Raw genomic sequence first — 16,883 nt, forward strand, 5'->3', positions numbered from 1 at the left:
AATATTGCTCTCTACCTAGCTGCAGCTATGTGACTTGGGGCAACTCACTTCCACTCGAATGTTCTTGTACCATATCATCACAAAATTCCCTTCTTCTGCCTTGAGATTCTACAGTGTGGGCCTTCGCTGTTATCCTACCTCCAGTTCAAGATATTAACCTGAAATGTCCTTTATAGCTTCAGGTGACAACTTAATTTTAAATCAATTCAGAAACCCAATGGGCCCGAGGACCATCTCCTTCGTCCTGGTTTCTGCTCTTGTAGGTGACATAAACCCCAAATTTTTGATGAAAGTGAACGCTCTGCAAAAGTACTTTTGAGAGCATGTTCCTTGGAGTCCAACGGTTCAAATCCCAGCTCTGCCATTCACCGGTGGTGAGACCACAGGCAAGTAACATAATCTCTCAGGGTCTCAGTCTCCTTATCTACAAAGTGCGGATGACACATTACGGTGTTACTCTGCCGATTAAAATGAAATGAGGTAGAGACCAGATCCTGCCCGGCAGGTAGGAAGTGCTCATTTAACCTGTGTATGATCCAAAGAGATGAACAACATCATTGCTTTCTTCTTAGCTGTAGAGAATTTGAGTAATTCTGTTTGGAGAAGTTCAGACAAGTCCTGGGGTGAGAGGGGATCAATGTCCGGGGTGCCTCGTGCGTGCTGAGACCTCAGTAAAAAGTCTTTTTTTTTTTTAACGTTTACTTATTTTTTAGAAAGAGGGACATGGGGGAGGGGTAGAGAGAGAGGGAGACACAGAATCCAAGGCAGGCTCCAGGCTCTGAGTTGTCAGCACAGAGCCTGACACGGGGCTCGAACTCCCAAACTGCGAGATCATGACCTGAGCTGAAGTTGCACGCTTAACCTCTTAACCAACGGAGCCACTTAGGAGCCCCTGAAAATAGTCTTCACTTGCTGCTGATTCAGGGAAAAGGAAGGTTTAGTTGGCGTGCTTCTAATGTTGCCATTTTGAACCCCACCTACTCGTCACACATCAGTTTCACTTAATTTGCTCTAAAAAGCACATGATTACCACTGTCTAGCCCCGACCTAGCCAGGGATTGTGTGTGAAGGGAAATTTGGGCATTACTGCCCCTGAAAAAGACATTTTAGGCGACTCAGCTTTCGTCGGTCCCCGACTTGGGAAATCTTCTGCCTTCTCTAATTGCTTCTTTCTTCCCAAGACCTAATTTTCTTGGCACTTGCCTGCTACTGGCAAGGGAAAACTCAGTTTCCCTTCTCATCAAAGTGGGCTGCCCTTTAGTGATATCTGTGCAGGACAGAGATGTCCCTCACCCTAGGAATAACATACGTCTGGAGGTCTGGTCCCAAAGGCAGGACCACCTCACACTGCCCTGTGCCAGTACCTGGATGCTGATGTGAGATAGCCTTGCCCCGCCCCCACCCCGCATCCATTCAGGATGACTTGCTTCCGGGGAATTCTCAAGTCCGAGATCCTACTCCCCACACCCACCCCTGGGACTCTTTATGTGGTCTTCTTGGCTCTTCTCTGTTCCCATTGCTAAACAAAGAGAAATCCAACTGGAAAGACTAGACGGGGTGAACGGCCGATGCGGTGGGAAGGAGGAGGGATGAACATTTTGCAGCCCTCAGACTTTTCCTGAATTGGCCAATTTCACATCAATAAGTGCCTCATCCATCACCACCACCTTTCAGGTGATTTTCTGCGATGGGATTTCAGGAGGCACTTAGCGTCTTATATACAATTTCTTTACAAAGTCAGTTTTTCCATCATCAAGCATTCTCAGCATTGAAATAAAAATAGGCAGAGCTTTGCTATTTAAAAAAGCTCTTTTTATATCAGGCCCTGCAACCCAGAAACCCCTTTCAGGAAACTGTACACTTTTTTTGAGTCCACAGAAAGAAAGAAGGAAAGAAAGAGAAAAAAGGAACCAGCAAAGCAGATCTCTAGTCCTGGGAGGACTTAACCTCACCCAGGTGGGAAGAAATATAATTAGTTGTCAAGCCTGCCTCCATTCCTTTGCTGTGTGATCTCAGGGAAGTCACCTTACCTCTCTGGGTACCCGTTTTCTCTTCTAAGACCTGGTGATACTGAAAGTATCCCGTCTTTTACCTTGAGGGCCAAATGAGGATGTGAGTATTTTGGACACTGGAACACATTTTATAAATATAATAAGGGATCGAAGGAGGGTTTAAAGGGACTAAAGAAAGTCAAAGGCGGACTTCAGATGACTCTTGCCCCTTCGTCTTTGTTTTTTTAATTTAGAAGAACTCTTAATAATAAGAGCTATTAAAATAGGTGCAAAATAAAATTCTAGGTGATTAAACATTACATCATAGTTGGCAATTGTTTTTAGTGACATATAAAATGTGTATTATATTGATGGTGTCTTCGATTAGATGAAATATATATTTAACATAACTCTTACTATATATACAATATCTTACTATATGTATATATTTAGTAAGTATATATAAGTATATATATAGTATATATAAGTATATATATAGTAAGTATATATAAGTGTGTGTATATATATGTGTATATATATATATATATATATATATATATATATATATCTCCTGCTTTTCTTCACTGGACGTTCGCTGTCAATATTATTTGCAAACCGACCTAAGCTAATCTGACCACTTGGCCTCACGCAGTGAGACATCAGTGAGCCCCTCTTCATCTTTCTTTCAATGTACAGCTATTACTTCCCCATGAATGGCAAACTACATGAAACACAGACGTGATGTGCTCTTTTAAGTAAAGGCTCTCGACAGAGCAGGATAATGTCATGTAAATAGCTCCCCTGACATGGCTTCCTGGGCTCTGAGCCACGGGCTGTGTGATTTCAGCCCTGCTCTGCCACCTCTCTGGGCAGCTTGCTGTCTGAGGCTTACCGTTCTGCTCTGTGAAAATGGGAGAGCTCACGGTTCTTGAATGTCAAGGTTTCTGGGAAGGCAAAGAGAGAAAATGGGAGTGAAGGATCGCATTCAGACCGCAGACAACCCAGGGCCTCGGTCTGAGGGCAGGCTCCCCACAGCTCAGGTGGGGGCTCAGGCCCCTGTGTCCTCATCTAGGAGATGGGGACACGAAAAACGGGGATACTTCACAAAGCTGCAGGGAGGAATAAAGAAGATCCTATAAGAGGTACCTGGCCTAAGGTGCCGGCCCACACACCTTAGCACAGGGGCCCCAGGTAAATCTCCAGCCTCTGGGAGGCACTATTGCCTCGTGCTTTCACTCAAGGCCTGTGGAATTGCCGGGTCGTTAGGTCTTATCCCAGTGGGGCCACTGCTTACCTCTGCCACCTCGGGCACGTTAATGGAGGAACCAAAGTTCCCTTAACCCAAACGCAGATGGTAACTGCACCTCCGGACGGTGCTGAGACCCCACCTAACTGATGCGTGTAGATCGCTGGGCACCCGTGCCTGGCCCTTGGGGAAGAGCTAAGAGGGGACTGTTATCTGCTTGGCTTGCTCCTCCGGCGGCGTCGAGGTGTAAGTTTAATGATGGGGGTGGGGGTGGGGTGGAGGTGGGATGCGGGCGCCTGGCCGACTGAGGTCTCCCGGGCCAGCGGAGCGGGCCGGGCCGGTGTCAGCGCGCATTTATTGATGGCAGGTATTTGGGGAGTAATTGAGCGCGGCGGCCGGCCCGGGGCGAGAGTGGGCCTCCACGAGCAATTAAATGTGATTAGGCCGAGACCTTCAGGATCCAGCTGGGTGATTGATAACCCGGCCGCATTCCTGCCGGGCCCGCGACATCAAACGGGCGGCCGGCGGCGGGCGGGGCAGAGGGGGCCGCGCGCGGGGACCCGGCCCTTCTCCGCTTGGCGCTGCCCTTCTCGCCCGCGACGCCCATGGTCAGGGAGAAAACGGCTGATATGTCCTCCTCCTGCCCAGGGGTCTCTCCCTTGCTCCCTCTCCAGGTGCAGCGGGGGAGGGAAGGGCGCAGAAGGGACTGGTGGCGAGGGGCCCCCTGCGTGAGGGCGCAGCGCCCAGAGAAGCCAGGCCGACCGCTGGGGCGGACTCTGGGAATCCCGCAGGAACGCTGGAACCAGGGCAGAAAGAAGGGCAACAAAGGGCCACAAGGGGACACATAGGTGACAGTGGGAATGAGAATAAATCGAAAACGGGGGGAAAAATATGGAGAGATGCAACAGGGGAGCAAGGTGGCAGAAAGAGAAGAAAATAAAGTTTAGAAGGAGAGCACGGAAGAGGAATTGTATAGATAGTAGGAAAGTAGAGAGAAGAAAAAAAATTAAAGATGTAAAGTGGGGTGAACATGAAACAGAATGAAAGTTGAGGAGAGGGAACTGAAAGAGGTAGCAAAGAAAAGAACAAGAAAGAGGGGGCAACAGGGGAGGGAAGAAACTAAAGACGAGATGGGGAATGAGAGACAAAGACTGGGGAAGACAGAAGAGAAAGAAGTGAGAAGGACGAAGAGGATGCCCTGCTGGCGTGGGTCCCTCCCCAGCTTCACCCTCTTCCATCCCAGGCCCTGCCTCCTTTTCTGCCAGTTCGGTGCCCCTAGCCAAGCATCACCTGGTGCCTGGGAGGCCCCGGGCATTTGCCCCCAGCAGCCCAACTCCAGCCCAGCCCCAGCCCCAAGCCAGCTCTTTCTCCCTCCTGGCTGGATAAGGGGGTCCACGCCCCAAGCCCAGGTTGATCAACGGGCTCCCTGCATCCCAAGCTTGGGCCCCACGGGCCATGAATCACAAGTGGAGGTGCTGGGGTTCCTGGGGGCCATTGCCTCGGGATCCCCGGAGTCTCCGGAGCCAGGGAACACTTTCTGTCTGTGCTGACTCCACAGACAGGATCAAAACAGCATGAAAGAAATCAGAGCGAGAACGTCGTCGGCAGGAGCTGGACTTCTAAAACCCCCTTCCGCCCCCATAGGCTTCAATATTAAAAAACCCCCTAGGAGCCTCAGACACTGTATTAATTAGTGCAACCACCCATGAAAAGTTGGGTTTGGAGAGGCATTCTTTGCCCTGTGTGAAAAACCAAGTCTAATAAACAATTGTTAAGTTGGCCTGTTGCCGCTGGTAAATTACATAGCATTAAAAAAATAATGCTTTTCATATTAGGCACTAATTAAAGGTTGGGACAGCTTTAAAACAAGAGAGGGAGGGGGGAAATCAAAGAAAATATAAAAATGTTCTTTCAAGAGTTATGGGAGGTTAATAAAGTATGTCTGTTAGAGTGAGCCTACTTTGCCCCCAGCTACAGCCAAGCTGGAGCCACCACAATTGGGTCTCAATAAGATAATGATATTCCTTTCTCCGCTATTAAAAGCCTCCCAGTGCAAACTTAAAATGATTTATTTAATTTAGGAAATTATGAGGTGTAACTTCAAAGCCCGAGCCGTTAGTAATGGAAAATACCAGGTTGTTTAAAATTATAATAATAATTGTTTGGAGAACTCAGGACATCAAAGTGTTTTCATCAACAAATGCAGAGGGGTCCGGAGGAGGTTGGCAAGAGTCAGAGGAGGTGGATGGAGTTCGGATTTGATTATTATGAACCTTATCAAGGCAAGACTCAGGACTCCCGAAGCCTGGTACTCTGTTCTGCTTTGAAGCGGGCTATTTCGGAAAGTAATTTTACTGCTTTTTATTTAGTTTCTAGTAAGGAGGAGGTGAGGGGGTGGGGTAGGGTGGGAGAGGGGGAGAGGGGTCCAGGAGTTGACAGCCGACTTTTCTTCATTGCTGTCTGACCAATTTCATTAAAGAGGCCTACAGCATCACCAATCTGGAAATCTTTTTTTTTTTTTTTTTTTTTTACACTGAAGAAGGACACAGGCACAATCAACTTCACCAACTGGGCCCTGTGATTTCAGGGTGTGTGTGTGTGTGTGTGTGTGTGTGTGTGTCTGACGTGGGTTCTTTTATAAATGAGGTTTATGTTTATTCCAAACCCAGCAATGGAGAGGGAGTGGGGGTTGGGGAATGGCCTCTCCAACCCGTGGCAAATGAGCGGCTTTTATAGCAAAGAATGGCCGTGGGAGTTTTCATTCGGTCAGACAAGGTTCTGCTCAAAGGCAAGGATCCTCTTTTCAGTCAGGTCAGGCAGACGTTTTGCCAATGCCTGCTCCCAGCCAGCCAGGCCCTCGCTGCCTACCTCCTGCCGGCCCAGCCCCAGCATCGCCTCCGCAGGGGTGCAGGGATGGGGAGGGTGGGGAGGCTGAGTCCCAGGTCCCCAGGGATAGGGAAAGCCCCGCTGGCCAGTGAGGAGGTGGGGAAAGGGATGGAGAGTAATGCTCCGGAGATGAGCTCTCTGGGTTTGGCAATCTGGGGAGCTCTGGAGACCCCCACGTTATGTCTAAGACAGCCTCTGCAGGGCCTGTCTTTGCGAGCCCTCGTGCCCTCCACCAGGCTCATGCTTAGGCCTCAGTTCTGCTGCTGTCACTTACTGGCTCTGTGACCTTAGTGAGTACCCTCTCTGAGCCTCAGTTTTCTCATCTATGAAATGGCATCAATAACACATCCCCAAGGGGTGTGCAAGGATTCGATGAAATGTGCGAGGAAATGCCTACTTCTGTCCTCACTGAGCGGGAGCTCAATAAATGTGATTTCCTCTCCTTTCTTCTTCCCCTTTTTCCCCAAAGCAGAGCTGTCTTTCTAGAAAAGTTTGGTGAAAGCGTTGAAAGTACGGGAGGACTGGCATCTTCGGCTTTAAGTCCCAAGGCACGGCTTCGCGGGTCCCAGGTGAATCAGGGTTGTCCTGCTGCCTCAGGTTGTTAGTCCGGTCTCTGGAACTCCTGGCGCACAGAGCCTGACCGAGGTGGGGACCAAGGCGACCGCCAACCCGAACACGGGGCAGGTTACAAGGGAGGCGCAGAGTCAGCCGCACCGCCTTGGCCCCGGGGGCCTCTGGCTGTGGTCGAGGTCCCCGCAGCCCTGCCGCATCCTCGCCTCGGTAACCCCATCCACCTGGTAGCGCTGGGATGTGTATGCTTGAGCCTGAGCCACATCTTTTTTTCTCGCTCCCGGCCTCAGTTTTCCTTTGGGATTTGGGGCGATTGGGCTAATGCGCAGTCGCCCAGACCGTTTCCAATCCACCCCATCGGCCACGCAGGTCGCAGTCTCAATTCTCCTGATCGCACCCTGGTTTGCGAACCCCTCCTCCAGAGGGCAAGCTGTCTTAACCCGGAGTTGCAGTCTCCGGATCCCCCAACCGGGGTTGAGATCGCCCGAGGCTGCGGGGTCGAGCGGCGCCGGGAAGGAAGCTCGGTGGACGGGCTAATTAGGGACCCAACGTGGCGGTTGGATTCCGGGCTGGGATTAGGAGGCCCATCGGGATGGCAGAGGCGAAAACTGGGGAGGTTTGGGACGCTCCCGGGGCTCAGCTCCGGAGCGCAGCGGTGCAGCGGCCAGAAATCGGCCCCCGGCTTGGAAGCAGGTCTGTGGGCTCGGTTCTCGCTCCGCGCTGGAGCTGGGAGATCTCAGACTCGTCGCCCGACCCGCGGGAGCTTCCGCCGGGCGGGAGAATGCAGTCCCTGGCGCCCACCTCCAAAAGGGGTGTCGGCGCAGTGAAAACGTGAGACGGAAAAGCGCCAGTCCTGGTCGATGCCCGGTTTCTATCTGCCTACCATCCGCTTCCGCAGCCTGAAGTTCTCGATTCCCTTCTGCCCGCGTTCCCGGGGCCACCGTCGTTTCTCATCCGAAAACAGACCTCAGAAAGGTGTCATCAGTAGCCACTTCGGATTTGTTTGTGCAATAAAAAGCGGAATTTAAGATCCGTCTCGGCCTCCCTCACCCACTGCGATTTTTTTTTTTCTTTAATGGTGATGCCTCAAAACCCAAGCCTGACCCCGTTCTGTACCCAGTGGAAAGGGAGGCTGCAAAGCAAACGGGGCTTGAATGAACCACCTTCCCCCTTCAAACCGAAAAGAGCATTTGTTCGGGGTCCATCTCCTTGGAAGGAGTGAGGAATGGTAAACGGAATGCGATTTGACACACTCCTGAAAGGGCAGCAGGCAACCACCCCCACCTCCCAACCCAGGGAATGCATCTAGTTACAATCCCCATTTGCAAAGAGCTATAGGTCCCTTCCCCCCAGTTTTAAACCGGTTGCCCTTTTGGTAGCTGGCAGATTTCAAGTTCAAGATTTTCCCTTGATCATCTACCAACCTCTCAGATCCCTGGACCCCCCCCCCCCACTTCTTCTAAGCTCATCTTTCACTAGAGTTTGAAAAACCGAACAGCAATTCCATTTCTTTTCCACGACTAACACAAGCAGCCAGAGGAATTATCTCCAAGTACTTGGTTTGCTATTGGCGATCGACTCCCCCAACCCAGGCTGAATCTGGGCACAACTCTTCATTGATTCACACGAACATCCTAATAAAAATCACCAGCCCCCTCCCCCAGTCTTGGGGGCATTTTGGAGTTGAACCCAGCTAAGAACAGAGAGCACCCTTTAAAATAATTGTTTGGAACAAACTTTACTGCAATAAAACAAATGTTTAATTTAATTCAGAATAAGAGATAAGAAATAACTCTTCAATAAAATATATAAAATTATACAAGGCACCCTTTCAAAGGGATGAAAGTATACTGGGTGGTGGGGGGGGGAGGGGGGAGACTGATAGAAAGATGAAGTACCAGGAGCTAAATGGGCTGTTTGACAAGACCATTTTTTTAGCAAGTCAAAACATGGCTTTCCCCTCTGCCCCCAACATGTTAAAAAGTATATAAATTTTTCTAATAAGTTTAGCACATACAACAGGTACACACACAGAGAAAGCAGGATTTGTTTTTCTTTCTGGATCTATTCATTGTTCAAGAATATTCAGCATATAGGTAATGGTTACAAGATATTTTTTTTTTTTTTAAGCAGAGAATTAACTACACTCCCCGCCCCCCAGTCACCTTTGCAATGTGTGAGGACTGACTCGTACCTAGTATTTCACAGAACCCGTCAATTCCCCCGACAGGCCTTAACTTTGTACTCTCCAATTATCTGAAATGGAGTTAAGCAACAGCCTTGGGAGGAATTAGGAAGTTACTTCCAAGTCCCACCTTACCCCAAGGCATCCTTGGGACTCTTCTCATACCCCAACCCCCTTTTATGGATCTTACAAAAAAAAAAAAAAAAAAGTTAAAACTTTAACAATCTGTAACAATGTAGAAAGAGGGAAAAATAGAAGGCCAAATATGCTAGTACCTAATGTGTTTTTTAATGCGTGTAAAAATGCAAAAACATGATGTGTCCCCGTCTTCTTGAGTAATCTCTCCATTATCTAATTCCTAGGCGTGTTTCTAATTCGAATCTTTGTTTTCCATAAGCAGAAGGCAATCATCCCATCAAAATCACCCAATGTCAGCGATTTCAGCGAATAATTTGTGCCTCCTCTAAGAACAAATGGACTCTTTTCGGAAGGTGATATATAGAAAAAAAGTATAGATACTATGCATATAAATTTTGCCTTTCAAAATAATCTGAATTTTTACGTCTGCTGTATAAAAATGTATTATATTTTATTACATATATATTTATATATAAAAACCATCAGAGCCAATCTTTGTGAAAGGAGAAGGGGGCATCTAGAAGATGACACCAAGAAAATGGGACTTGGTGCCTCCAGCCTAAAGAAATGCGAACTATGTCGGTGGCCCTGTGGGCCTAGCCACTTAGGGTGGTGCATGCAAAGTTTGCGGAGCAGGAGTATAGGCTTGGTACAGCCTTCTTGGAGAGGGAGGGGGGACCCATTTAAACAAACATCCATCGTGGAGTCTATGGAGCTGGTCTTCCTTAGGATAGATGGTACATGCCGTATCCGACTGGAGTCGCATAGAGTCCAACAGGCGGGATGGGGAGGACAGGTCTATGGAAGGGGTAGGACGCTCCGTATATGGATGCTGCTTGCAGGGGTGAGTTGATGGGGAAAGGGAGGCTGAAGCCAGAGGGCAGCATAGGTTTTGCAGCCATTTTCAGCTTCTCCAGTTCTGCCTCCTGCAGTCTTTTTGCCTTGGCCCTTCGGTTCTGGAACCAGATTTTGACCTGGGTCTCTGTGAGGTTCAGAGAGCTGGAGAACTCTGCGCGCTCTGCAATGGAGAGGTACTGTTTCTGGCGGAACTTGCGCTCCAGAGCGAGGAGCTGGGACGTGGTAAAGGGGGTTCGTGGCTTCCGATTGGTCTTGTGTTTCCGCAGGGTGCAGGTGGTGGGGCTCATGTGTCCTAGAGAACAGAGAGGGAGAGAATTAGCAAAAGTGGCTTTCTCTCCAGGTGTGTCCACCCCTGCACAGGCCTTCCTCTCTTCATCTTTCAGAAAGGGACCTCTGTCAAAACTGTGGGAGAAGTACCATATTTAAGTGGATAAATTGCTTGATTTAAAAAACCGAGTCTTCTTACAAAAAGCTTGGGATTTTAACAGTGCATAGAACTATCTATATGGGAACCCACAGCATAATGGATAATGGAAATAGAGTATCTATAAGCGGACCCTTCCTAAGCCAAGGGAGCTGAATGTTCTCTGAGAAACAAAACTCATGTCCTCCGAGCTTCATTTCTCTGGTCTTTAATATGGGGGGGGGGGGGCGGGATTCATGATAATCCTCACTTCTGTACAATGCTGAGATAATCCCATAAGAAGAAAAATGAAAAGGGTCCTCTAAACTGCGCTGGTCCCCTCTCCACACCGGGGAAAAGTTGGAGCGCATCAGCATATTTATGAAGGATAATCGTGCAGATAAGGTCTGCGGTAAATTCATAGCATCTCTGGATTGGGAGCAGCCCCATGCAATAAACAGCCATGCAGCTGTCATTCCATCCAGTCTACAGATGATACAACCTGAACATCATTTTACAGATCTGAACGTGGGATAAGTTTCTTGGCCTGGTGCTTCTGTAATATAAAGTTTACTAAGAAGGAGGGAAAAATTAGCTCGCTCATAAATGTAAATGTCAGGGGAAATCATGCTGCCTCTGAGTTGAGAGCATGTGATGACATCTTAGTCATCCCTACCCATTCTCTGGTTTGGAGCAAACGTGTAAACGATTAGTTTGTCGCCAGGATTTAGAAAGAGGGAATAACACGCAAAACAAAGGTATGCCAAAGGCATCCAACCTCCATATTTAAAATGGATTCAATTATAGGAAGTCATAGGACGGGGCATCTTTGTGATTCTATGGTATTCAACTAACTTGGGGCTTCTTTTCCTCAAAGGGAGGCGGGGGCAAGAGTGTGGAGCTGAGAGGCAGAATGCTAAACAATTAATTTTCTGCATTTGGCTTTTACGAGCTATGCTAATTTTCCCAAAGTAGCCACAGTAGTAACTCCAAAGTACTCACGGGGAGAATGTCACATTTCTTGTTTAGTTACTTCGATGGCCCAAGAAAGAGTTTACACTTCATACTTGAGGGTGATACAACAAGTCCCACCCAGCCTCCATTTCCAACAAGAACTGGGTTTGTCCTAATGTGACAATTATGAAGCATCATTTTCGGGACTGAAAAGCAAGTAGTAGGTTCTGCAATCAATCAAAACCAGAAATCTGGGTGAGGGATGGGTAAGAAACTACCACAGGAGTGTAGACTTTTGTGTAGGCAAATCCCTAAATAAACGGGGGGTGGGGAGCACCTACTTCGTAATTTACAAATAAACTAACAACACCGTGGGGAGACTCAGAGACCCGCTTGCACCCTTCCCAAACCTGAACTAGCTCTCTGGAGGACCCAGTTGTCTCAACTCAGAACCAAGCTCCTAGAGTCTAAGCCTGAGCCTACTCTCTGTTTGGAAGAAATCTGTGCCCCGAACAGTCATCCTGGCTGCTCTAGAGGCTACATTTGAATGATAAAACCCGGGCTACAGGGATTGCACACGTGTATCATAGCCATAAAGTCAAGAGGCTTCCTCTCAACACTCCCTACCTCGCCACCCCTCTCTAAACCAGTCAAAGGATGGATGCGGTTATACAAAGCAAAACAGCAGTTACCCTACTTCCTCCAAATAACAAACCTGGCCAGGCAGGTGGCTCCCTCCTGCCCTAGGCTCCTGCCCCAGGGCTCCCACTGCCATTTCTAGGCCCAAAGCACCAAATGAACCACTTTTTGTTTTTAAATTAAATCCCTTCTCCAGAATCTTGGATTTCTCTCTCCTGAAGGTCATACCCAGAGCCCCAAACTGCCTGACCCCCTAGCAGGGAAGCTCATCTCCACAGAGTGGGGAGGGGGGGTTGTTCACAGAGCAAGTGGGGAATTGCCATCCCAGGACCTGAAGGCCTAAGGAAGTGAGGATTTCTGATCTCTGGACACCACTCTCAGTAAGGCCTGAATCCTTAATGTGTTCATGGACATTGACCCAGGCCTAGAAATCCATGGGCACTCAAGATTTGTCTAACAAATTAAGTTTCTTCAAGTTTCTGAGCCTCTATCTCACCATCAATAAAATGGGTAAATACCGTGTAGTGTGGCTCAGAGTACTAAATTTTAGAATGCCCAGAGCCCTGTCTGCCACACCAGATAGGTGATCATTAAATATTCCCAAGGTTGTTTTTTGTTTTTTGGTCAAGCCCAAACACAGTGTGTGCAGATTCCTCTGAACTCTGCTGAAATGTCCTTCTCTGTTACCAGGAGGCCGGCTGCAGCCACACAGAGATCAGATAAGATAATATGGTGAAAAGTGCTATAAAGCACTGTGCAAACTTGAGTTTAAATTCTTTGAGTCCTTAATCTCCACACCCTTTGAATCTTTCGGAGTTTCTAACAGGGTGGAGAGCTATGCCAGAGGGGACAGCCACTGAGGCCTGGGTATATGGCCTTGTTTTGTTCACAAAATACTATGCATCTCGAGTCTTGAGGGCTGATTGATGAGAATGGAGAAAGGTGTGATTCTACTGGCTTTGGAAAAGGTGCCTCGGCAGACCCCCTTTTTCTCACTTTTTCCAAAGGTGCACTGGGTAGGGAAATCTTAAAGGCTAGGAGATAAAAATAAAAGAGTCTATAGGGAATGACTTCTCCAAATGCAAAAGGACCCAGGCCCAAAAATAAATGCTAAGGCAGGAGGAGAAATAAATTCTCTTGGGCCTGCATGGCCAAGTCGTGCCTCATTGGCAGGAAGCGGGGTGCAGGTGTGTGGACCTCCTCTTGGTTTCTTTGGGGAAAGGGATCAAAGGCGGTCAGGGCACCATGCACAGGAGCAGAGTTTGGACACCAGGACCCTTTGCCCAATTCAGCCATTGTTGGTGACCCGGGTCAAGCAAGTCCAGTCCTCCTAAAGCCTGGTGTCTGTAAAGGGGGTAACCACCGGTCCTGTGCCTCTGCCTACACTTGGGGTTCCAGCAATGATCAGGGTCTGGTGAACTAATGAGCATCACTTTGTAGAACTCTCAAGCGCTGCTGGAATGCTGTTAATTATTACTATGAGCCAAGCGTAGCCCGCGCCCCGCGCGCCTGACCCCAGCCCGCTCCCTGCGAAGGTACTGGCTGCGGGGACGACAGGGAGACTTTGCGCCTTGGCACCAGCCTCTGCCGCCATCCCTTCCGGGGATCGGGACCCAGAGGACGGTAATGATTTCTACCCAATGCCGGGGGTTAGATTTCTGCCAGTCTATCTTTAAGATGAGGGCACATCTCGCTGGGTTGTAAACTTTGAAAGGAGGTAAGGCACCTCCGCCTCTGCCCGGCACACATTCGCGTGCTCATTAAAAGTGTATTCCCCTTCATTCCTTGGGACAGAAACCCGTTGGACGGTGAACCAAAAGTGAGCAAAATGGTTGGAGCGCGGGGCCGAGGACCAGAGAAACCGATAACCGAGCGACCCGGCGAACCCAGCTAGGATTCAAAGACCAGCGACTCCTCAATTGTGTCGGATACTTTGCACAGCTAGGGGATCGCGAACACGCGATGCGCGGATACGAAGCCAGAACTCCTAGGCTTGCTTTCCCGGGCGTGTAGTGCAGAGGGGGGTCTCCGTCCCCCCCCCCCCAGCCTGGGACACCGGCCCTCGGCTCTCCCCAGTACCCCTGCGCCCCCGCCTACCCCTTGTCCGGCTCGGACGCTCACTCACTTGGAGGCGGCGAATATCTGCCGGGTTCCTGCATCCACGCGGCTCCGTCTTCTGAGTTCTCCGACTTCACCGAGGCGGTCTCGAAGGGCTTGACCAGCGGCCCGGGGCTGTGAGCTTCCCGGGCGCCGTGTCCCGGCAGCAGCAGCGGCCGCAGGGTGGCCCCGGCCGAGGCGCTTTCGGCTGGCAGTGGGGACGCCTCCTTGGGCGGCTTCTTGTCCGACATGAGCGCCTCCACGCTGAAGGGCAGGCTGGAGACCTTGACGCGGCGCTCCTCCGCGGCCCCCTCCGCGCCCCCAGGCCCCGGGCCCGGCCCAGCCACCATCGCCGGGCCCTCCTCATCAGACGAAAACAGGTCATTGCCTTTGGACGGAGAAGCCATGACTTCTCTGCCCTACGTAGCTCCCGGCGCGCGACTCCGCTGGCAACCCGGCAGCGGCGACTCAAACTTTTTTGGGGGGAGACGGGAGGGGCGCGCCGGGAGCCGTGCCTTTCCTCCAAGGGGAAGTGGGAGACTCGGCTCAGCCAATCCGCGCCGGCTCTGGCGCTGACGCCACAGACGCTCGCGTCTGATTGGTTCTCCAGGAAGAGGCTGGGGCCTTTTTTTTTTTTTTTCCTGTTTGAAATAAATTAGGAGTTAATTACAGGAGCAGTCAGCAGAGTTGTTATTAGGCGATCCCTCAAGGGTTATAATCACGCCAAAACTGAAAAGTCCATGGCGTAATTAAGGCCGATTATTTAAAGAGGAAGTTCGCCGAGTCCCATTTCTTCTCTCTTTTGACCCCTTTTTAAAAAGGCACCTCGCGCCCATACCACTTTCCCCAACCCCCACCGCCAGAACAAGTTTAAAATCTCCAACTCACACTGCAAAAACATTTGTGAAGCTCCTACTATGCGTGGAAACTGGGCTAACTTTACAATTTTAGGAGACAACACTGAAAGCAGGGGCCAGCATCCTTGCTAAAGGAAATTATACATACATGGCGCTTCTAAGAGTATCTTGCTATTGGCAAATGCTCTACAGCGAAAGCTGTTACTGTAACTCCCCTGGAAGAAGGGACATGGGGAGCTCGAAAGATGGTCAGGAGCTGGTTTTCCAAACAGTTGGAAATTTTAAAGCCGTGGTCCCCATCTCTTCCACTTGAGACAAACCCAGCGCACTCTTAGAAACTGTAATCCGCGCGTTTTCTTTCCCTTGAATCTCTTCTCTGGGCGACACCCGGATCCGACCTTTTCCCCAAGACTATGTGTATTGTGTGTTCGTGCGTTTGTTTGAGCCTATGTTTGTCATGTGTTTTGGTGCCAGTGTTTGCCTTCAAGGGGGAGGAGGAAGGAAAAGGCGCTGATAGTACCTAGTCCTTCCCTTCCTCTTGCAAATCTCAGAAATACTAGGTTCTGAGTTTGCACACCCCAGGCCTGTGTACATTTTTGAGAAGCACATTTTTTATTCATTGCACCTGGTTAAAAAAAAAAAAAAGCATATATATCCCCACCCAGCCCCAAATTATACCCTGGGTAATTACATCTCAAAGCCTTAGTGATGACTGTACCAGCCCTGGGACAGGGGAGAGGGAGCTTAGAGGGCGCAGAGGCCTCGGATCCCTCTGCAGGCCACCGGCCCAAGACCGAAGAGCTTCCAATGACCCTCTCCAAGCTGCAGTTGCTCCCCCCTATATCTCAAGGATTACCCGGGAGTGACGAGATAAATAGAAATCTTCCAGCTCAGGGCCTGTACACAGCAGATGCTTGCTAAACAGTTCCCAGCGTCTTGCAAGGAACGGACATTGTTTTTAATTACTGAAATGATCAAGGCTTGGAGGCTATCTCCCAGTTCAAGAATCTTAGAGACGTGACCCCCCCCCCCCCAAACCCATGTCTCTGAGGCACTGCTGTCTTCACCCTAAACATCTGCCTGGAGTGAAACTGTGCTGGCTGAGGATGTCCTGAATAGGCATGATCTGAATCTTAGGGAGGCACAAACAGTCTGCCTTGGTCAATTAATTCAGTCCGACTAGACCATTAGAAATGTTCTGAAAAAGTTAAAAAGTAAAGGAGTCCTAACCACAATCTTCTAAAACATCTGGGTCCCTCTCCCACCAAGCACATCCTGTCACCACCCCCCAACAAATTGGAAGCTCAGAGAACGTTTTAAAAAAAATTAAACTATCTGGAGATGTATGCATTTTCCCCTTGAGTCATACTTGATGATAGTTGGCTTGATATGCATCTCAAATACAATACAGGTAAATCCAGATTAAGTTCTGTGCCTTCTAGAGGTACCCAGCAAGGTGCAGGCTATATATTTTGGAAGCAAACCTGAAATTCGTTTAGCCCTAAGCTGCCAAAGTGTACAAAAGGGTTCCAGCTTTCAGTTGGGCTGTACTCAGGCACTGTTTTATAATTGTTCCTGAAAACACACTGTTCATATTTGTTAATTTAGGGGCATACAGGCTCGTTCCTGGGAAAAATTTAAAAGTCAATACTACGAGAACTCTTTTAATGAACTTTTCTAGGACAGGAGAAGCCGGGTTCCCCTCACCACTTTCAGGTCCTGATGTCCAGACAGGGAAAGAAAATTATGAAGATAGGAAGAGGAAAATAGTAGAGACAAAACAAGATAACTGGTGTTCAAAACCAGGATGCCAAGCTCTGGCCATCAAATGAGCAGGAGAGATGCCCAGAGGGCAACCACCCGGCTCACCTTGTCTTCTCCCTGCTGGGGTGGGGGAACATTCGGGAAAGGGGCTCACTTCTGCTGGTAAAAAGGTAGAACCTCAACAGAACTCTAGCCCTTTACGGAAAGCCCCTTCTGTGCATTGGCTGAACATTTCATTCACCTCTTCCTGGCCGCGGGACCTTGGGCGCATTACTTTGCCTCTCTCAACCTGCTT

General features: G+C 49.3%; 1 protein-coding gene across 1 annotated transcript; it reads right to left on the reverse strand.

Annotated features, from left to right (window-relative positions):
* Positions 1-9,472: 9,472 nt before the first annotated feature.
* MSX2 (msh homeobox 2) lies at positions 9,473-14,374 on the reverse strand. Its single transcript, XM_030304908.1, has 2 exons — positions 13,996-14,374; positions 9,473-10,166 (listed from the first exon to the last, which is right to left on the reverse strand). Exons 1-2 carry the CDS (start codon positions 14,372-14,374, stop codon positions 9,742-9,744), a joined length of 804 nt encoding a protein of 267 aa, XP_030160768.1. The 3' UTR covers positions 9,473-9,741.
* Positions 14,375-16,883: the final 2,509 nt, after the last annotated feature.

Source organism: Lynx canadensis, chromosome A1 (assembly GCF_007474595.2).
Source record: "Lynx canadensis isolate LIC74 chromosome A1, mLynCan4.pri.v2, whole genome shotgun sequence".
NCBI lineage: Eukaryota > Metazoa > Chordata > Mammalia > Carnivora > Felidae > Lynx > Lynx canadensis.